Raw genomic sequence first — 22,529 nt, 5'->3', positions numbered from 1 at the left:
GTATCTTCACATTTAGCTATTTTAAATCATAATTAGACTAATTTGTTGAATAAAACATGGTAGGGATTCAATAACAAGTTTTGCTACAGCTTTGCATCTACAGAGAGATTATCTAAAACAGGACTCCAGGGATAGTACGACATCTGTTACCAGTCAAACAAGTTGGATTTTTCATAACACTAAACCTTAGAGTTGGTAATACATTGCAGAACTGCAGGGAAGACAGAGGAGCAGTTCTAAATTTTTGAGGTCTAGCACACTTTGCACATAGGAGCCCACCTGCCTCATGGGGTTTGCCCTGACTTTTATATACAGAGAAGGAAAACCTGCCTCGTCTCTGCCTCCCCTTCCCTGCTGCAGTCGCCCCAGTTGTTATGCCTGGCATTTTTGGTGGCTGTACAGAGAAATCAAACCTTTTCCCTCGAGTCTGATGCTGTGGGTAAACTTCTGTGGAGCTCCGTGAAGGGAATGAGGCCCGGCAGAGGCAAAGCGGAGACAGAAACAGACCTGACACTCGTGGCTTCCGTCAGGGCTCCCGCCAGCGCTCCCCGGGTGCAAGGTTGGGAGGGAAGCCGTGAGGGGTCGGCTCTGTCCGACACCCCCAGCCTGAGGGGGGCTCCGTCCGACACCCCCGGGCTGAGGGGACGGCTCTGTCCGAGACCCCCGGGCTGAGGGGACGGCTCTGTCCGGTACCCCCGGGCTGAGGGGAGGGCTCTGTCCGAGACACCCGGGCTGAGGGGACGGCTCTGTCCGAGATCCCCGGGCTGAGGGGACGGCTCTGTCCGGGACCCCCGGGCTGAGGGGACGGCTCTGTCTGGGACCCCCGGGCTGAGGGGACGGCTCTGTCCGGGACCCCCGGGCTGAGGGGACGGCTCTGTCTGGGACCCCCGGGCTGAGGGGACGGCTCTGTCCGGGACCCCCGGGCTGAGGGTGGAAAGCCGTGAGGGGACAGCTCCGTCCGGGACTCCCGGGCTGAGGGGCGGCTCGTGGGGTGGGTGAAGCCCTGAGGAAGCGGGTGGAGCCCTGAGGGAGTGGCTCCGCTCTGCTTTGCATACAAGACCCCCGGACCGAGACGGATGAAGCCATGAGGAGGCTGTTCCTCCCGCTGGGTACGGGTGTGCCGAGGTGGGCTGGGCCGGGCTGGTCCCTGGGGCGGGTGTGTGAAGGGGCGGGTGTGTGAAGGGGCGGGTGTGTGAAGGGGCGGGTGTGTGAAGGGGCGGGTGTGTGAAGGGGCGGGTGTGTGAAGGGGCGGGTGTGTGAAGGGGCGGGTGTGTGAAGGGGCGGGTGTGTGAAGGGGCGGGTGTGTGAAGGGGCGGGTGTGTGAAGGGGCGGGTGTAGCCCTGGGAAGGCGCTTCTGCTCCGCCTCTTCCTGCGGCAGCCGGGCAGTCCCCGCCATGGCGCCGCGCGGTACAGCCGCATCCCTCCTGCTGCTGCTGCTCCTCCCGGCCCTCGCCGTGCCGCCGGCGGGCGCGGGGCTGAGCGGCTACTTCGGCACCAAGTCCCGCTACGAGGAGGTGAACCCGCACCTGGTTCGCGACCCGCTGTCGCTGGGTCCGGGCGTGGGCGCGGCGCCACCCCCCAGCTGCGCTCCGCTGCAGCTCCGCGCCGTGCTCCGGCACGGCACCCGCTACCCCACGGCCGGGCAGGTGCGGCGGCTGGGCGAGCTGCACGCCCGGCTGCTCCGGCGGCCCGCCGAGCCCGCTGCCTGCCCCGCCGCCGCCGCGCTGGCCGCCTGGCCCATGTGGTACGAGGAGAGCCTGGACGGGCGGCTGGCGCCGCAGGGCCGGCGCGACATGGAGCTGCTGGCCCGCCGCCTGGCCGCCCGCTTCCCCGCGCTCTTCGCCGCCCGCCGCCGCCTGGCGCTGGCCAGCAGCTCCAAGCACCGCTGCCTGCAGAGCGGAGCCGCCTTCCGCCGCGGGCTCGGGCCGGACCTCAGCCTCGGCGGAGACGGTGAGTCCGGGGCACCCGCCCGCCTTCCCTGGGAGAGCCTCGGCGCCCTCGCTGAGGGGCTCCCCTGCCCTCCCTCCCGGAGGGATGGGGGGGTCCCATGTCCTCCCTGAAGAAACTCTCAGCGCTCCCACTCAGCTGAGGGGGATCCGTGCTCTAACTGAGGCATTTCCAGCTTCCCCAAAGGGGCTGGGGGAGTCTCGTACCCTTCCCGAGGGATTTCCAGCTCTCCCAAAGGGGCTGGAGGACTCCTGTGCTCTCCCTCCCTTTCTGAGGGGCTGAGGGAAATCCGTGGCCAGACTGAGGGATTCCCGTGTCTTCCTCGTGGGACAGGGGAAGTTCCTGGCCTTCCCTGAGAGATTCCAGTCGCTCCAGAAGGGGATGTGGGTGTCCCATGCCCTCCCTGAGGAGGGAGGCTGAGGACTCCAGGAGAGGCTAGTGCCCACCCCGAGGGAGCTCTATGTCCCCCTGGGAGGCTACTAAACCCTCCTTGCAGCATTCCCAGTTCTCCTGAGGGGGCTGGAGGAGCCTCGTGCCCTTCTTGCTGCCCTGTGGCTTAAGGAGCCACAAGACCAGTGCCACATCCCCCGTGCCCAGACACTGCAACGATGGGTGGACTGTCCATGAGAGAGTGCTGGTGCCCCTGGGCATGGCAGTGCTTCTCCTGATGGCCACGTTTTCTTTCAGAGGTGGAGGTTGAAGTCAATGATTCCTTGATGCGTTTTTTTGACCACTGTGCCAAGTTTGTAGCCTTGGTGGAAGAAAACGACGCCGCCATGTGCCAGGTGAGCGCCTTCAAAGAGGGGCCGGAGATGAAGAAGGTCTTGGAGAAGGTTGCAAGTGCCTTGTGTTTGCCAGTGAAGGAGCTAAATGCAGGTAAGGAATTCCTGTTACAGGTGGCTTTGGCTCCGAGTATGGCCGAGAGCAACTTCCAAGACTTGTAGTTATGCAGAGTAGGTAATTTAGAGTGTGCTGTAAATTGGAGGCACAGTCTCTAATTAAATGCATGAGGCTATAAGTGTATGTTGGTGTTGCAGTAACGAATGATTGTTAGTTACTGGTCAGAAGAAAAAGATGTTTGAAAACATCTTTCCTGAAGATTAATTCAACCTTACCTGTGTTTGTTGGGATTTGATGTTATTCTTTTAATTCCACTTTCTGGAGTGGGCAAGTTGAGAGAAAGTTGCTAGTTGTGTGGCAGTGGTTTATCTTTTGCTTATTTGATGGATTTATTGCAGATCTTGTTCAAGTGGCTTTTCTTACCTGCTCCTATGAGTTGGCTATAAAAAATGTGACCTCCCCGTGGTGTTCTCTCTTCAGTGAAGAAGATGCCAAGGTATGTAGGACTCCAAGCAACCTGCTTTAGTGAAAGGTTTCCCTGTGCATGGCAGGGTAGTGGAATTAGATGATCTTTAAGGTCTCTTCCAACCCCAACCATTCTATAATGTGCTAAAAGGGAGAGATATTTGAGAAGCCTTCGAAAGATGCCGTACTGTTCAGATTTAAGTCTTTTCACAGTCAGAAGTTGTAACTTTATGCCTCTTATTCTTAACAAAACACTTTGCTCTGCAAAGAGCTCTGGATTAATCAAGCAGCAAGACTGAAATATCCTTCTTGATTCAGACTTAAGCTTGTCCTCAGTTTTTCCTGGTATAAATTGTCTTTTGCTGTTGTGCTTAATTCATATAATACTTTTATTTCTGTAACATCAGAAATGCTCTGGGCAGCTTTCATATAATAGAATCATATGATAAAATTGATTCCAGAGAACATCAAATGAGGCTTTCTAGGGCCTTCAACACTCTTTGTATGTGTTTTTGGGGACTATCAGATCTCTAAACCAAATACCTGTTAATAAAATCCAGTAGAACCCAGATAAATGAGACAAATATTTGTTCTTCCTCTTTCAAAAAGTGTTTGATGTATTCTTTGATGTCTGTAAGGCTCCCCCAAGGCTGTTAAGGAAATTTGCACCCCTAGGAAAGAGGAGAGACCTCTGCATAGGTAGGTGGTTGGCTAAAGGGTAGGCAATGGATTAGGATCAGGATCACCATGGGCTTCTGCCAAGACCTGCCCTGTTAAATGTATTTATAAATAATTCAGTTCTGAGGTGGGAAACAGCTTTGATGGCAGGAATTCTAAGAAAAGGAACAGAGAACAAGGAGAGCACTGTGTGCTCTTGCATAAACCCCAGGCACAGTTCTGTCTGTTTGAGATGTGTGCACATGTCTAGAATGTAAAACCAGACAAGCTGAGTTAAAGGTGTGGAATGGCTTCCATGTGAAGGATGGTGAGCTAAAGGCAAGATCAGCAATACTAAAAAAGCAGTGGATAGTGTTTGTCTTGTGATGTGCAGCACCTGACATGACTCAGAGTGTGGTCAGATGCTGAATGTGGTGGCTCCTTGCTCTGATCTGCTGTGTCTGGTTTTATGCTGAAGTGGTTTCAACTGGAGCCTGAGTGCTTGGGGTTGATTTCTGTGTCAGGTTTGTCCACTTCATTCAGTGTGTGGCTCCATCATTGCTTCAGGCTGGGAGGGGGTTGTTGTCCCTTAGAGCTCACAGGTTTTTATTATTGCACTGCTTTAGGTGCTGGAATACCTGAATGACCTGAAGCAATACTGGAAGAGAGGATATGGCTATGACATCAATAGTCGCTCCAGCTGCATTTTATTCCAGGATATCTTCCAGCATTTGGACAAAGCAGTGGAAGAGAGCAAAAGGTAAATCAAAATCAGTGCTTTGGGTGTGAATTTTCAGTGGTCAGTCCTGAGCTGGATTTCACGTGAGCAGAAGTTCAGTAATTTACTTCCAAATGTGACAATATTAGGAGAGTTTGAGCTAGGAGAACTTTAATGGAGAGAATGCAATTTTTAATGAATCAGTATTACTTTATAGAGTGTATTTTCTTCTTCCACTGATGCTCTTGTGCCCAGCTAATGTAATTCCATCTTTTAACTTGCACAGGGGCCTTCAGGGGACAGCCAGCTGCTGTCTGATAGTGGTGTTCTCTTCCTGCAGTTTGAAAAGAGACCATTGAGTTAAAACAATGAGCTTTTTTTGTTTAAAATGTCCCTGTTAAAAATCATCCATGGCAAAAATGGCAGACTGTGGGTTGGAAGCATCCCCGTGGCACTTTCTGTTACCTGGTTACTTAAGCACATCACCATGGCAGTTTGTCTTTCTGCATGTGTTTGACTTGAGTCCCTTGTGTTACTGAAGCCTTCTGTTCACATCAAGAGTGTTGAAATGTAATTGCAGAAAATAATTACTGCAGATCAATCCCAACAGTGTTTGTGGACCAGAACAGGCTGTTGCAGGATCCAAGAGCCTGGAGAGGTAACTGCAAACCAGCCTTGTTGTAACAAATCTGCTTTGTTGGAACTAGGGAAGAGCAGACTTCAGGAGATGTACTCAGTGCCCTTTAAGAACAGGGAAAAGACATTTCTCCTGAAATTGTTGTAAATGTCTTGATTTGTTACATGAACCCAAAGTCAGGAGTTCAGCCCATGAGTCTGAGACCTTTGTCTAGGATATTTAGTTTCTGTTAAAGGATATTTAGTTTCGCTTTCTTTCACAGCAAAGCCATCATTTGGGAGCAACACTGTTGCTGTAGGAAGATACTAGGCCATAGAAGTAACTGTTGGTAAACTTGAAGGTAAAATAACAGGTCCCTTCAAAGGATGGAGCCCTGATAAAATCGTTTGTCTTGGGACAAATTCCTGGATTTGACAACAGTCACTTACAGTGGCACTCTGAGCACTGTGTTGTGCAGTCCTCAAAGTGCCTTTGTAGATTTATGGATAGAACCATCCCTGTGCTTCCTCAGGAATGAGAGGGGAGATGCCTGTGCTGTTTGCCCCTAAGGGCCTGTAGCAGTTGGGGTCTGGGAGCTGTTTGGTGTTGCTCTTGTCTTGTGTGAATTATTTTGACAAGGAGAAGTAAAACAGGGACAAAATTGAGATATGTCTCAGTGTGCAGAAAACAAAGGCTTTGGTTCCAGGTTGGGGTGTTTGTGTCACAGAATTATATGCATTTGCTTTCATGTACTGCTAACATTTCTTTTTTTGGAGAGAGAGTGTGAGCTGTTTTAAATTGTAATTTACAACCTGTGTGCATGTTCCTCATGCAAACTGAACAATTATAAATTCACAGTTCAGTCATCAGTCACATTAATTAATACCTTAGCAGATTACTATGAAAATATTTTAAAAAGTACACAGTATCAAGGATATGACTGTAAGATTGTATGAATATTGTGCTATTAAATACTATCTAGAAATCAATTTATAAGTAACTTTAACTTGCCACCAGCAAGTGCAGCTTTGATATGTAAGCACTGGGCCCCTCTACAGCCAAGCTGGCTTAAGAAACTGTGCTGTCAGATGATCGCTGTGGTGTCTGGAAGTGGCAGGCTGGTGTGGGAGAAGGTGAAACCTCTCCTTTTGGTAGTGGTGGAGTTAAAGCAGGGATTGTGCTACACCACTGTTTATTTAAACTTCTGTATCCTTTCTTCAGCCTCGAGAGAGCTGAAGGGAAAATCTATTGGTACAGGGGTCATTGGCAGCCTGCTGGGAACAGATGGTTGCCCCTGTCAAGGCTCTGACTGTCTCAGAGATGATCAGAAGAAGTGCAGGTTAACAGATAAACAGAGAAGGCAGGTCCTTGGATGGCTCTGCCCTCCTGAAATCTGAAAAAACCCCAAACCCCTGAATCATAGACTTGTTAAGGTTAAAAAGGCCCTTAAGGTCAGTGAGTGTAACCATTCCATGTTCACCACTGAGCCAGGACCCCAAATGCCACATCCACATTGACTCTTTTAATAGGGGTGATTAATTTTGTTTCCTTTCAGTGTAATTTGCTCTGAACAGTAACAGCCTTTTAGTCTTTACATTGCATGTGCTGTCACAGCTGTGTGTCTCAGCTGTGTATAAGACATCCCTGTAAGTTAAATAATATTAATTAAAACACACATAAAGCGCTATAGTTTAAAAATCTCTATCTATACTTCTGATTTATTGAGTACTGGCTCAGGAATTGCTCAATTAGGAGATGGGAAGAGCAGCTATCTGAGGTGTCCAAGGGATGAAGTTAGAACTTTCCTGTCTTTCAGCCTTGGCTGTGGAAGTTCAGTTGCAATCCCAGGGGCTCCCGTGGTGTTTTGCCCCCCCAGAGGGAAGCAGGCAGTGAGTGTGAAGGGTCAGGACCCGAAATCTTGCCCCGTGCCCAGCTGGGTGCGCGGGCTGGAGGACGAGCAGCAGGAGGCGGAACCTGCCTGGGTGTGAGGCTGAGCGCGGCAGGAGCGCGTTACTGTCCCACAACGGAAGGTGGCAGTCGGAGAGCACCGGAGACACGGGAATAGCCTGGATTGGGTAACCCTGCTGAGGGTGCAGATGTGTTGGAACAGCTTATCTGCCTTGGGATCAAAGGAGCAGAGATGCAGCTAAGCCTTTTTCATCTGCGGAGAGAGACTTAGCCCAGGTCCTGTGGCAATGTGAGAGTACGAATGGAAGCAAACCATACAATTAATAACAACAGAAAATGTTTGGCTGTGTACGAGTGTCTCTTCTTTCTCATTATGGTGATGTTCAACTTTAAGGCAACAGGTTAAATATTTTTGCAGCAGCTCCTTACTCAGAAAATGAACTTTTGTGACGACGAAATGTTTTTTAGTGGAATGTTGTTCTGATTTAACAAAGTTTAGTATTGATTTGTATCTGGCTGTTTGCTCTAAAAATTTAATAACAAGAAATTTACTTCCAGAGCATAATCTTTGCTCCAAGATCTCCTTTCTTGAAAGCTTAGACTGGACTATTCAGTAGAAAGAGAAGCATTTCTATTCCACCAAGAAGCTGAGGGATCTGGATTATCTGTTCTGCTCCAGGCTTGGCAGAGGAGAACAGTGTTGGCAATGCTGTATTTTTGTAGAATTATTTATGTATTCAATAGCTTTGTCCTCTTTTCACTGACAGTTACAGCAGAATTAAAAAGAGAAACCTTGCTTTTATTGTAAATCTTCCATGAAGATTCTTGATCTTGCAACCTGCTCAGCAAACATAGTTGCCTTATCAAAGCCTGCTTTTATTTCTACTGGGGAAAACACCTCCTGATGATTAGTGTATCCTTAAGAAAATTATGAAGGTGGTGAAAAAATACCTATTGCTAATTAGTCCCACCTTTGATTTAGAGTGCAAAAGTTTCATACATTTTTAGGATATTTCATCAAGTGAATTCCATGATAATTCTTGGGTTTAAACTACCAAAACTCTCTTCTGTGTAGGTCTTGCTGTACAGGAAGATGATGTTGAAGGCTTTAAAATGGGATTTTCACTCTGATTGCTTTTGTTAACTTTTTCCATCCAGACAGCCCGTGGAAAGGTGTTGGAATATCTATTCAGGAACTTGAGTCTGATGTTGAATTTATCAGTAGTTGTGTTAATGACCATCTGCTGTTGGCCCAGTGCATGGGCTCTATTCTTCTGCACTCTCAGGAGCCATGAAGCAAAAATGTCTAATAAAGGTTAACTCTTCAGTAGAGAGAATATTCTTTGAGATCTTACCATGGTCTCAGTGGACCATTCAGGACCACGTTCCTCCAGACTTTCTTACCAGTCTATGGGGCAGTGTCATGATCCCGTTTTTAGGGAGAGGTTGGGAAGCAGGACTCTCTCCCATACCAATTTTCTTGAATACAAAAAAAATAATGTATCACAAGAATTGCTTATAAGATGAAACCATGTGACTTGCTGTACTGAAATGGCAGTCTTGGGCAGTTGTCTTAGTCCATAAAGCACTTTATTTCTGTGAAGGCACAAGAATTATGGTTTTTCTAGGTCTTCCTGCCAGGGGTGGCATAGTCAGGCCATGCAAGTGTTACAAAAAAGCTAACTGGGAATTCTTCTTCACTGTTGTTTTCCCCAGCTGTTTAGTGAAGAGTATTGTGCCAGCAGTGTGTGTTGGTGAGAAATCTGTGTATTTGAGTAGTTAATGTACTATGAATCTGCTACTCTGACTTTAAAAACCTTTGCAGGTACACACTTGGGCAGGGGTGGATTTGTAAATTGGTTGTGGCACACTCTAAGCCTATCAGCTCTTCATTAAAACTGTTTTATACTTTTTTGTTTCCTTTTAGCTTCAAATATTCAACAAGTTTGCCTCTCTTGTTTGTGACAGGGAATTTGAAATGCCAGTTTTCACTTGTATTGCCTGAATGGATTGCCACAAGGCTGTGGAAATTGGAAGGCTTGTTTTGGGCAGCCTTCTCAGTATTTATAGTATGTGTGGGAAAGAGCAACCAGGAGCACACGTACACTGCAAAGTATTTGGTGGTTTCCTCTGAAAGAAAGCAAGTTCAAGGTGTTAAAAAATAAAACAAACAAAAACTTACTTGAATGTAGTTCAAGATTCAGTGAAGGTGATCTTTGTGAGTTATACCAGGCTAAGCTGTAAGTTAAACAGATGCATTTGGCAATTTATTAATAGTTTTTATTGTTCCATGTGATTTGCTTTCCTTTTTGCAGGTCACTTCCCGACCCAATTGGTAACCTTGCAGTGGTCATTGACTGCTGTGCCCTCCCTGCTCCTTCCAGACCTGTGACTCAGTACAAAAGAACAGAATGTATGATCTAAAACCACCTAATTATTCATAACTCTTTTTATGGCATGTACAAGGGGAACAGAGCAAAAAGCTTCTACGTGCACAGTAGAAATGAAATAATTGGATTTACAAAACCCCTTTGCTCAGATTCAAATTCTTGGGTCATTTCTTTTACTACAGCCCCTTTGTTGCAGCTGGGGTGCCACATCTGCACAGTGCAGGGCTGTGGCTCTGGGAGCATCAGCAGGTTCAGGATGCCCTGCAAGACTTGGTGGGAGTTGTAAATCAGCCTTTGGTCACCCACCCAGTGCAAGAGCAACTCCAAAGGGCAACCAGGACTGGGACATACAGACATGTAACAGAGTATTTGCAGTGCAGTGCAGTTTGTAGCCAGGGCTGCATGAACTTAATTCAAGGTGTGAAGTGGCTCTTGCAGAGCCAGGTCAGAGCTGGTATCACTGTCTTTCCAAGGGCTTCCCTCTCTCAGTGGGCATGGAGGTGGGGGTGACTCCATGTGGCTTTGGGGCCACTTCAGGGGTGTCCCCACTGTATCCCCTGGCTCTTTGGGGTGCTGGCAGAGCTTGTGATGGAAGCTTCTGGACTACCTGCTTGTCACCTCTTCTGCCAATTACATGGTGATGTATCACTTAGAAAAAATAAAAATTGCTTGACCTCGATTTATTTATTCAGAGAGGAGAACAGGTATTGTGTGTGTGATGAGTGAACTGATCCCTGTCACAGGGTGGTCATGTATTCTCAGGACAACGTGCCAGCTTTGCAGGGCAGCAGACCACACAGTACACCTGGAAAAATGGGCAGGTTTTAAATTCTCTTCCAGAAAATCAGAGAAATGGGATGACTTTCACTACTAAACTGTCAGTGTCTCAATCAGCAGCTTTATTTCACAGTGTATGATTAGCTTTGGTAGCTCCAAATATGGCACTTGTGGCATGATTTAAAGGGTGCTTGTGGGGAAGGCCAGGATTCTCCACAGACCCCTGTGGCATGTTCAGCAGCATCCCTGTGCCTGTGTTTCTGGAGTGTGTGTGTGTGTTTGCTGACTTTCCCTGGAGCTGGGCAGCCCAGGGGATCTCCCCTGGGAATGTGGCTGTTCATCTCTATGCCTAGACCTAGAAAGTTTCTTGTGCCTTGAAGGTTCCCCAGGACATACTTAATCTCACATTAATTATCTCAGGGTTGCTCAAAAATAGCTCAGCAATTTCTGTAGAGTCCTACTATTTATGTAAGCAATTAAAACCCCAAACAAAACAGTACTTTGGCAACTAACCCACCAGTGAGCTGATCTAAGCAATGTTCACCTTGGGCAGGAAGGGTCTGACCAATGGCATGACCCTCTTGCTTTGGTTTTGGCTCCTTCTAATGAATCAACATTCATCATCAGCCTGGTGCTGGTGCACTAACGTGTTTCATCTGCGAGGTGTGACAGAACAGAGAGGTGGGATCATCCAAAAAAGAGCTTTGGAAGTGCAGAAGCTCTGAACTGAAATGCAGGAAAGCCTAATTAACTCTCAGTGATTAACTGTTGCCTTTTAATTGGGGTTTTTAATGCATTTTATTTTGTCTCTTCAGCTTTTCAAGTTTGCCTTTGTCATGAGTGAGCTCATGTGTGTCCTTGTTGGAAAAGAAGAGAATTTTTACCTTCTCAGTGTTTGTAGTGGCATTTTGTTGTGTTGGTGCTGATTCTGGAAATGAACAAGCACAGCTGGCTTCTGTTATCCAAGGTGGAAGTTTTGACATATGAGGACTTAATACTATTTGACAGATTTTTTTTTCCTTAATTTGGATTTTTTTTATTTCTTCCCACTGGTGATAATGCTCTGAGCACCCACTCTTTAAGTATTTGTGCTGCCCTCTCAGTGCCCTGCCACTGCATTCTTTCCTTGTAGGTTTAAGGTGCCTTCAGCTGTTTTTCCCAGAAGTAAATAACCATTGGAGGTGGGAAGGATTAAGAATTCATCTATAGCTGAAAGCAGGTTTTGGAGCCCTTTGTCCTGGCTTTTTTATTAGGGACAAAACCAACAAAATATGGTCTAAGCTTACTTGTTAAACAAGCATTAAAACTTACCTTTTTTGAAGCTGCAGGGATTTTTACATGGGGTTTCAGCTTTTGCTGGAGGAAATGTTTCTTCTTCTCCCACTGTTTCCTGGGCTTTGGGTTATCTCTAACTGAGAGTCAGACCAGTGCTTAGGACATACTTTGGTTTAAAGAAAGTTCACTTGTTCTGTATCCAAAGCCCTGTCAGTAGTCCTGGGAAGGGCAGCAATGATCTGCTGTTGAGGATGGGTGAGCTGGTGCAGAATATTTGGGGTTAAATCTGAATCTGCTGAGATTTAGGTGATCTAGAATTGGCCTGGATGATAAACCCCATGTTGGTGCTTCTCCACAATGCCTTATTTTTCCCTGTGGTGAGACTTGGCTTCTGGGGGTGTGCTGATGAATTGTTCAGCACCTTCATGTTCAGCTGTGGTCAGATTTACTGAGAAGGTTAAAAAAACCAAACATATAAAGCCCCAGTGTGGGTGGTTCAGTAGCTGGAGCTGCCCCATCTCTCCAAGGACCCTGCTGTGTTCTGCCTGCTGACAGCCACTGCTGCTCATTGGGAAATGCCTTGTGAAATGAATACAGAACCAATCACCAGCAATCACTTTCACACAGGCTCTTTGTATTTCAGGGCAGAGTTTTATGCACAGTCTCTTCATCTGCCTTCAGAGGTGGAAATGAGATTTTATTCAGTGGGGCTTCCCAATTCACTCCTCCTAAGTGAAAGGGAGGAAATAGTGAACTGAAATACCAGTAGCAACTGTTGAGAACTTTGATGCTTCCAACACGATGCTGAGTCATTAGTTGATTGTTAAGCAGATGGAGTGTGGAAACATCAGGCCTAACATTTAATATTTTATTAGCTTGTGCTACTGTTTTCAGTTTATCAGTGTTCTGTTGCTTGTCCTGCCTTTATCAGAAATGCAGGGCAGTGGTAACCTTTGCCTGTGTGCCTGCTCTGAAGAGCCAATCTGTCATCATTTTCCCTGTAATTAAAACTACTGATGTTTTAACCTTGAGGGCCATTTTTATTGTCATCATTAGATGATATGAAGCCACGTCTGAACTGGAGTCATGACCCTGGAGACTGAACAGGGATTGCTTGAGGGGTCTGGAAAATGAGCTACCTGGTGCTGCTGAGACACCAAGCACGCTGTGTGAGAGGCTGTTGAAAGCTCAGGATTGTGTCGTATCAGGAAACAGTTTTAATCCTCATTAAAATAATCCACTGGGATAGCTGTGAGTGGGAGAGGTTTGTTTGGCCTCCCAGGGCAGTTTGGCATGTCAGCATGAGCATTCCATGAGACTGGAGCAGGTGGAGTGAAAACTCCAGTTATAGTGAGAAATCAGCACCTTGTTTAATCCTTCTTTTGTCTTCAGGAGCTTTTCTTTGCTTGTCTTAAAACCTTCCCTTTGTGTGTAATTTATTTCCTGCTTTGGAAACACACGTCTTGCTCTTTTTTTAACAAAGATGTTCACCATCTTTTTGGTGATTTACTTCCATTTCAACATTCCTGCTGGAAAGTAGAGCCAAACCTTGCTTAAAGCCAGCATTAATTTTTTTTTTTTGTCTCAGCATTTGTGAAACATTTTTTGGAGGGGTGGGATGTGAAATCCACTCCCTGTAGAGTGAATAATGCCTGTGTAATGCTCCTTTGGAGGCTTCAGCAGCATATTTGCATCACTGGCTTCCTTGCTGAGTAAAGCATAAAACACAGACCACCATGCAGCTGGGATGACATGAAAATGTGCCAGTTTGCTAAAGTTGGGTGATACTCCCCCAAGAGTGCTAAAAGAACGTGAAGGAAATAGCTGAAATAGCAGCCAAGAAGCTTCTGGGGGCTGGCAGGTGTGATGATTTAAATACAAAGAATTAAGTGAAGGAAAGATTTTAAAAGCAGCTCCAGGAGAGGATCAGAATTACAGGCCAGTCTTGTGGAAATAAAGCCCCAAACTAGTATTGCTGAGCACCTTGATGAATGTGGGTAGTGTCAGTACAGCTCTTTGAAAGGAAAATGTGGCTCTTGGAGCTCTTGGGAAGGATCAGCAAGTATAAAACTGTGAGCCACAGTCATGACTTCCAAACATCTTTCAGCAGGTTTCCTTATCTAAAGAAGTCAGGCAGGTGGGGTTAAAGGGAAAAGGTCCTTACGTGGGTAAAAATGAACAAAGTTACAAGAAGTGGAGGGCAGGGACAGCTGATTGATTTTTCCTAGCAGAGATGGATCTGCATGTTGTAAATGACCCAGGAAAAAAAGAGGTGAGAAGTTCAGTGGCACTGCAAATGCAGCAGTTTTATTTAAGGTAAATAAGATTAATTGCTTCTACCAAAAGGATTGTAAAAGGACCTGGGGAGACCAGCTGGGCTGGAAAACTGCAGAGCTGTCAATCCATACAGGAAAAATTATCTTATCCCCTGTCAGGTAAAATCTGGGTTAAGGTACTGCTCAGGAGTTGAGTTTTGAGGCTGTTGTGGTTGCCTGGAAATATCTCAAACTTCTGTAAGCTAATAGGGCTTTGAGCAACCACGTCTCTGAAAGGTGTCTCTACCCATGACAGGGGCTTGGAACAAGATGGTCTTTAAGGCCCCTTCCAACCCAAACCATTCCATGATTCCATGTTAGATGTCAGGAATTAAGCAAAGAGAGAGCTCATGGATTTATGATGTACTTCACTGTCTTGAATATTGTGCATTCTAATGCTCTGATCTAAAGGGATCAGGGTTGTTTGGGAAAACTTTGGAAGGACTAAGGTAGGAATTCTCAACTTGGAAAGAATATTACTTCAAAGCTGTAAATAGAAAGGATTGAATGGGACATGGCTCCTATTTTTTAATATTTGCAGAGGCTGTGTGTAAAGCTGTGCACCTCCTTGCCACAGGATGCTGTGTGGGCAGAAACATGTGTGGCTTTAAGGAGAGATTTGGCAAAGGAAGGATTTGTTACATGGAAGAAGACCCAGGAAACCTCTGAGCTGGGAATTGCATGAGATCAAAGGAGCAGCCTTCTGTCTCCTTCCATAGTCATCTGAGTTTTGTTGACTGACAGGAGGGATGTGAATGTGTCCTAAAACCTAAAAGTACTTCCCTGCAGGTGTGTGTGGAGGGGCAGGATATACATGAATTAGTCAAATGAGGGAGAGAGGTGAACAAAGAATGGAGAGGGAAGAGAAGAGAAAGGCATTGAAGGATCCAAAAGCTTTACAATTTTAAAATGAGGGAAGGGGTCGTAAATAACAAGGAGAGAACTAATTTTGGAGAAGCTGGAAGAGAAGATGTGGTGAATGTACAACTCTTGGTGCACCAAAGGCACAGGTGGAAAAAGATACAATGTCCTCCATACAGAGCCCCTCTGTGTTTTAAATGCTGCTTCTTTTGAAGGTGGAACAGAGGCAGTGTTGGGATCTCTTTTTTGGGAGATCTCTTGCCTGGGGGAGAGTCTGTGCCTGAGTATACACACAGGTCAGGGGTGTGGAGAGAGAAGGGCCCAGGCTGCCCTGGAGCACCACGGTACAGGGTGTGTGTGTCACACTGTACAAACCCCATGGCTGTACTGAGCTGGTGGGACCCATCCTGTGGCAGCACTGAATTCCTGCTTCTCTGATCAAAGTTCCAGTCCACAGGCAGATCTCCCAGTTAACCATTCTTCCATTGATTTAGGTTGGAGCAGAGGGAAGTGCCTCCTTTTCAGGCCAGTCAAGATGTGTCTCCTGAAAGTTAACGTGTACTTACATGTGCTGGATCAAGTGACCTGGGCTCTGTGTGCCACTTGGAAATGATCCCCAAAAACCATCAGCCTACTCTGGAGCAAGGGTCAGATTTTCCTGTTGGCTGGTGCTTCCTGGCACAGCAAGCCAGCTCTTACCTTCACTTTGGTGGAGCAGTTTGTAACCTTTTGTTGCACAAACTCTCCTCGTTTTAGGCATCATTCTTGGTATGAATCAGGGGCTTAATTGACTGGCCTGTGTGCAAGGGAGTATCATCCCTTCTTGACTAGCTGTTATCCTCCAGATTAAGGAATAGCAGTATTTCTGCTTATGATTTGGACTAATAAACTGGGGAGGGACAACTGTTCTCCACCAATGACTGGAGCACTGTCTTCAGACTGAATTTGGGAAATGCTGCTGATGATTTGAAGAGGGCTCTCTCACATCAGAGAAGGGCTTGTCTCTGTATGTTAACAAAGCCTTGCACCTGGCTTGGTGATTTGCTGCCCTTCTCTGATGCCTGGTGGGAGGAGTCAGTGCTATTTAAAGATCTTACATTTAATCCAAACTCACTCTTCACTGTAGCCTGGTCACTGGACCATCCCATACCTGGGAAGAGCACAAGGGACTGGGTTCACACAGGGAGTCAGAGATGTGCTGAGTATATAGATGCACACCATTAATCTATTTCTTACTTTTGTTAACCATATCAGGCTCTAGCTTTAGTCTAACTACTTGTATTACAGTTTGGAATCACAGAATCATTTAGGCTGGAAAAAACCTCCAAGATCAAGTCCTGTGCCCAATGCCCACTTTGTCCCCCAGCCCAGAGCACTGAGTGCCATGTCCAGTTGTTCCTTAGACACCTCCAGGGATGGGACTCCAAACCTCCCTGGGCAGCCCCTGACAAGGCCTGACCAGCCTTTCCAGGCAGAAATTCCTGCTGCTGTGCCCCCTGCCCTGGCCCAGCCTGAGGCCATGCCCTCTCCTCCTGTCCCTGTGCCCTGGAGCAGAGCCCGACAACCCGCCCCGGCTCCCCCCTCCTGGCAGGGATTGCAGGGCCAGAAGGTGCCCCCTGAGCCTCCTTTTCTCCAGGCTGAGCCCCCCCGCCCCCAGCTCCCTTAGCTGCTCCTGCTGCTCCAGCCCCTTCCCAGCTCCATTCCCTGCCCTGCACATGCTCCAGCCCCTCAGTGTCTCTCCTGCCAGGAGTGCCCAGAACTGGCACAACCCTTAGGGTGTCCCAGCAGGGCCAGTGCAGGGACAGCCACTGCCCTGGGGCTGTGACACCCCATGGCTGGCACCTCCTTGCCCTTCTCCTCCTTGCCCACCTGGGCTCACCAGGGCTCATTCCCAGCTGCTGTCACTGCACCCCCAGGACCTTTCCCAGCTTTCTACCCCAGCCTGGAGCTGCAGGGGCTTGTTGTGCTGCAAGGCAGGACACACCACTGGGCCTCAGGCCATAGATCCAGCCTGTCCGGATCCCTCTGCAGAGTCTTCCTGCTCTCCAGCAGATCAACATTCCCACCCACCTTGGTGTCACCTGTGAACTTACTCTGGGTGCACTTACAGTTTCTGTAAGAATGAATGCCTTAAACTGGGACAATATTTAGGAAGCTGCCTTTAGAAAAGTCTGTAGTGTACTGAAATTGCCCAACAGGTTTTTATCAGGATTAAGACAAGGCTGAGGTTTACCTGAGCCCTGGTTGCTGGCAGCTGTGCAATGTGTTATGTTTGTTTTAAAGCACAGGCTCTTGCTCATCCCTTGCACTTTGTTCCTTTTGTAGCTCAAAACCCATTTCTTCACCTCTGATTGTCCAAGTTGGGCACGCAGAGACACTTCAGCCCCTGCTTGCCCTGATGGGTTTCTTCAAAGATGAGGAGCCTCTCATGGCCAACAATTTCGCCAGGCAGGAGCACCGCAAGTTCCGCAGCGGCCGCATCGTGCCGTACGCAGCCAACCTGGTGCTGGTGCTGTACCACTGCGACCACGTGAACGCCTCCAGGGAGGAGTACCAGGTGCAGATGCTGCTCAACGAGAGACCAATGGTGTTCCACCACTCCAACGAAACCATCTCCACATATGCAGACCTCAAGGACTACTACAGGGACATCCTGGAAAACTGCCACTTCAAGGAGGAGTGTGAATTGCCCAAAGTGAATGTCACTGCTGTGGATGAGCTGTGAGGGAATGACACGGAGTGGGCGTTCTGTGTCATGATCTCTGTTCGGATCGACAGGCCTTGTAAAGAAGCACTTTGGATGATTTGCTGCTGCTGTGTTGACTTTCTAAACTTGCTTATTTGGTGGGTTGTCTCAGCTCAGTGTGCTGGTTCTCTGTTGCATAAGCAGGACTACAAAAACAAATGCTGTAACAGGGAAGTTGCTGAGCATTTGTAACAAATAAGTGATGCAAGAAACAAGTACCTGTGTCTTTATATGTACAAATAAGCTAAGTTCATTGGTCAGTCCTTTTATGAATGTGCCACAGATGGATTTAAGAGCTGGGGCAGCTTCCATTTTATCAGAGCTGAAGGTGGTTGGACTGATTCAGTGTTGCTTTGCATTGCCTTTGTTGCTTGCTGCTGTTTTCCTGTGCCAGGCATGAAATACTTCAAACCTGTGAGCTTTTTTGGTTCCTTTTCCTGAGCTTCTAGAAGGGAGAGGGTGCACAGTCCTTCACAGCTGCACAACTTCTGCCTGGACAGCACCATGTCTTTTTTTGGCATTATAAAGCAGGAGGAGTTGCAGTGTTCCTGCCTGTGTTCCCTGCCTGAAAAGGGCCAAGGAGGTAGAAGTCTTAAAGCCATCACCGACCCATCCCACATACCAAGTTAGCCTCCAGGGTAAGTAAATTATCTGTAAGAAGAAGTAGTAAAAATAGACAGAAAGAAGTGAGGGAGTGGAAGGTAGCCACTCTTCCTTTAAGGTACTCTGGGAGATGCAGCAGTGGTTCTCTAAATAATCTGGGGTGCCCTTTCCCTAACGGCCTCCATTTCTGGTGGTGAAGGCTTGGCCTGGGACATTCAGGTTAGGCTCTGAACGTCTTGGTTCTGTCCAGGTGCTGACAGTTTTCCTAGCAGCTCTGGCTGGAAGGGATATCTGGATTTTTCCAGCCTCCTGCTTGAAATGGGATTGTTGCTAACCGTAAATCCAGGCAGGTTTTGGAATGTAAAAAGTATCTGGGTGAAACTTGACTTGTGCTGGCTTTAAGGCATCAAATGTGATGCTCCTTATATAGGCATTATATATTTGATGTGCCACCTTGGTTTTGAAATGCAGCTGGTTTTAAAGAGATGAATTGCATAGAAGGTCTGGTGACCTTTTAAGGTAACTGCACTTAAAGTAGGTTTCACTTACATTACTGAAAGCTGGGAAGTACTTTGGAGCTCTGCAGTGTGGCTGAGAAAGGAAAACTGAAGATAACTGACGAGAAATGTCTGAAATGCAGGAAGTCAGATAAAATTCCTTCACCACCTGGAAGGGAAAGGCTGTGTGAGCAAGTTGCCCCGAAGCCAATGAGGGTATGGGTTTATGGTGCAGGTAACTCTTGAAGTGTGTACTCTCACCCCACAGTGAGTGTTCCAGAGCTCACCCTCTAAAGTGAGGTGTATTTTGCTGTGTTTCCTGGCAAGGAGGTGAAAGGTTGGAATATGTGATTACCAGAGCACGTCAGGGCACTATAGATGTTGATACCCTCCTTTGCTATGGGCCAAGTTCTTTTTGTAGGCTCACCTTCACGACTGGGAACTGAACTGCTGCAAAACTAGCAAAAAGAAAGCCAAACTGGCTTGAAGTTGAGGAGTTCAACTTAGTGTGTGATTTTTTTAAAAATCTTTCTTGAGGTTTTAGGCTTCTGTCACTTTTTAAATATGGCTTGTGGAAAAGCGCTTTAGATTTACACACCTGTGAGTCAAGGAGCCATTGAACACCTGTTTTTTACTGTTGTTCTCTGAGTTAAGGGCTTTTCCCTACCTGTGGATACAGGGCCCTTTTCCATTCGTGCTCCAGGTGCTGCAGACACCATCACTGAAGACACTGATTAACTGTGGTGGGTATTCCAGCATTAACATCCCAGTGAAACACTTGCCTGTGTTAGCTCTGCAGGTCTTTCTGAAGCTGGTGAAGTGGTTGGGGAGGAGTTCAGTGCTGCAAGGAACACAGGAATATAGGTCAGGATAATTGTCAACCCCTGCACCTGACTCTACTGCTCTGTAAGCCTTGCATGTCTCCTCTTTCACTTGATCCTACCTTGAGCCCAAGTCAGCGGGTGGTAATCGCTGTGAGTGCTGCCACTTAGAAACATCGTTGCAACATTTGAGGCAAGCTACAAAGAAGCAAACCTTTGTTTCAAGGCAGTTAAGTTTGGAAATCGCAGATAGGAGAGGGAGAAAATCCACCTCTGAACAAATATTTTTTCCTGTGAGTCAGTCACCCTGTGATGATTCATGGACAGAAGGGATGAAAGCCTGACTATGGGAGATGAATGGAGGATTCTGTTGTCAGTTCAGCAAGACTGAGTTTAAGGCATCATATTTGTTAAAAGATACATCCTTCTTCCTTGTGGAGGGAGGAATACATTGCACTTGACAGACTGTTTGATTGTGTGCCAGTTGAGGTGGAGGAACCAAAAACTGCCTTCTACAGTGAGGTCTCATGTCCTTCTGCATGAGCAAGTCGATTATATGGTTAAATTCTGTGCAAAGGATGATTCCTCAGGGGCTGTTCCCTGTTTTACCTTGGAATGCGGGTCCATCACACCTCCAGTGAAGCAAATCCATCTTCAGTGGCTGTCAGCAATTACCTGGAAAGGGAAAGGTGCTGCCTGGGGTCTGCTCTGTGCTTAGAGGATGCTCTGACTCACCCCTTTGGCACAAGTAGCGGCTCAGTTTGGAAACTTTGCACCATCGTACCACTGGAAGTGTTGGGACATGTAAATGCTCTGGGCTCTTAATCTCGTTCTTACCATTGGGGAGGTGACTTCACTCTGACCCTTTTCTCTGGTAAACACAGACATTTGTTTAGATACTGAAATGGATCACAATCTTTCTACCAAGTTGAGCAGTAGCTCAGTGTGAGCAGCGTTTGAACAGGCTGCCACGTCTCCTGACATTGCACATTCCCACAACCTGCAAGAAAAACGACACTTTCTCCTCCTCCCTGTGGCTCTGATTGCCTCATCTCGCTCATCTATCAAAGACTCTTTGCAACCTTTCTCAAACTGGAAGCTTTCACTGATAGAAAACAATGTTGTTGGCTGCTGGCCTTAAATATGTGTGAAATGCATTTTAATTTGTTGAATGTCTAACCTTTCTGCCAAATCGGTTCTTCCCTCCTAGAAAGTGTTGCTGTGGTTCTGGTTAAGCACTGAGCTGGCCAATGCCAATTTGTAATAATATGGCACTAACTGGATGAATTTTGGGAACTTACTGTGGATTTGTAGTGCTGTGAAATAAAACTGCACACTTCTTTCATCTCTGTTTGATGACCAGCAATAATGACACAATCTTCAGTATCATGGCTCTGTTCTGCTTCAAAATACATTTGGTAGGTTGCTATTACTTGTGTTGGTGTCTCTAAATAATTTTAAGTTTTCAAATGGCTTGGTGGTTCATAGAAAATGCATTGATTAGGTTTTTGAGGGGAGTAAAGATTTACTCTTGTTTCCAGGAGCCCTGCTTTGAAAAATGGCAACAGTTTCCTGCCAAGGTTTTTACAGATGCAAAAAGGGTGCAGTGAGTGAACAGCATAATCTTTGATCAAGATCTGTTTCTACATTTTCTGTGAAGATGTATTAGTCTGTAAGACAGCTGGAAATAGAAAGTAATTGAGGCTGTTTCATTTAAAACAAAGGAAACCCCCCCAGACTGTATAGTTACAGGAAAAGGAGTGAAATGCCTCAAAAACTAAGACATCAGAACCCATGTAGAACCTTCAGGGTGAAGAACACGATCCCTGCATCCATCTCCCCTGCTCTGTTTCTTGGTGTGTAATATATGAAATAATTATTTTGCTAGTTGCCTAACTTTTCAATAGGAAGTTGGTATTGGCAGGTGTTATTTGCAGTTGCTGGTGGGGCAGGACTAATGGTTTATCTTTAGATTGTGAAATTCTTGCTTTCATGGGCTTTATTAAGTTATAGACTGTTTCTCCTGACCTTACTGGACTGGAGTGAAGGTCCTGTGTCCTCCACAGCCTCTGCAGGGTGGTCAGGTAGGACCATGAGGAGAAGAATCCTACTCAAATGCCAAGACCTTGGTGTGCCCATCAAAGCCCTGTGAGCCAGGGAATGCTCAGAACATTCAGATTCCTGGGAAGGTTCCTTCTTCCCACCCTTCCTTCTCCTATGGATTTGCAGTCTTGATGCCACCTGCACTTTCATCACCTGTGTCCCCATGTGATGGTGAGGCCACTCTTTGCTTTGTGTGTGAAAGGTTTCTTTGGTTTAAAAGTCCTGCCTGTCTTTTGTGTTGCTCTGACTGATGGGTGCGTGGGTGTGTTTTGGCCTTGACATGGTGCCACCTTCAAATTCATCTTCATGAAGACTCAGCAACTCCTTTGTGTCCAGCTCGGCTGCTGAGTGCTGCTTTTCTGGCTGATTGCTCAGGATGTGTGGTCCAGTAAGTAGAAAACTACTTCTAAATTGCTTTGTTTCTGAGGTTGATAATGTTTTTGAAGAGGGTTTTCGTTGGCTGTGGAACACATGCCAGGCTGGGTTCTGCTTCCAGATCTGATACAGAGAGATGTTTGTAAAGGCTTTGTGACTATTCCCTTCCCTTGTTTGCTTCCAGAAGTAGAAAATGAAGATTCTATAGGAATAATTACACTTACAGCTATTTTCCCCACCAACTTATTTCAATACCTTAAAGAGGTATTTTTATGTAAAATCAAGGCTGACACCTGAACCACCTTACCGTGGCAGATTAATTTATTTATTATTCTAACAATTCTTTTGAGAAAGGGTTTAAAGGGAGCATTGTTTTTCTGGCAGTCTGTTGAAAGGTTTGAGCACACCTCTCACAGTGTTCAGTTACCAGAAACAAATCCCTGGTCTTTGGGGAAGGGCTTATTGTTGAAGAACTAGTATGGAAGGAGCTGAACTTCTTATTATTTAAGGGTCAGAAAAACTGCAGATTTCCCCACACCAGTAACCTGTAGCTCTCAAATGGCTCACTGGATGTGATAAGGAATCCTGAATCTGTTACAGAAATGGAAGGTGCCC

The 22,529-nt window shown here is 46.7% G+C and overlaps 1 protein-coding gene across 1 annotated transcript; it reads left to right on the top strand.

The window, feature by feature from the left end:
* The first annotated feature begins 1,362 nt into the window (after positions 1-1,362).
* MINPP1 (multiple inositol-polyphosphate phosphatase 1) lies at positions 1,363-20,868 on the top strand. Its single transcript, XM_071563877.1, has 5 exons — positions 1,363-1,950; positions 2,635-2,823; positions 3,186-3,283; positions 4,536-4,669; positions 17,095-20,868. Exons 1-5 carry the CDS (start codon positions 1,395-1,397, stop codon positions 17,492-17,494), a joined length of 1,377 nt encoding a protein of 458 aa, XP_071419978.1. The 5' UTR covers positions 1,363-1,394; the 3' UTR covers positions 17,495-20,868.
* Positions 20,869-22,529: the final 1,661 nt, after the last annotated feature.

Source organism: Pithys albifrons, chromosome 9 (genome assembly GCF_047495875.1).
Source record: "Pithys albifrons albifrons isolate INPA30051 chromosome 9, PitAlb_v1, whole genome shotgun sequence".
Taxonomy (NCBI): domain Eukaryota; kingdom Metazoa; phylum Chordata; class Aves; order Passeriformes; family Thamnophilidae; genus Pithys; species Pithys albifrons.
The sequence above is the reverse complement of the archived record's forward strand: the minus strand, read 5'-3'. Positions and strand labels throughout refer to the sequence as shown.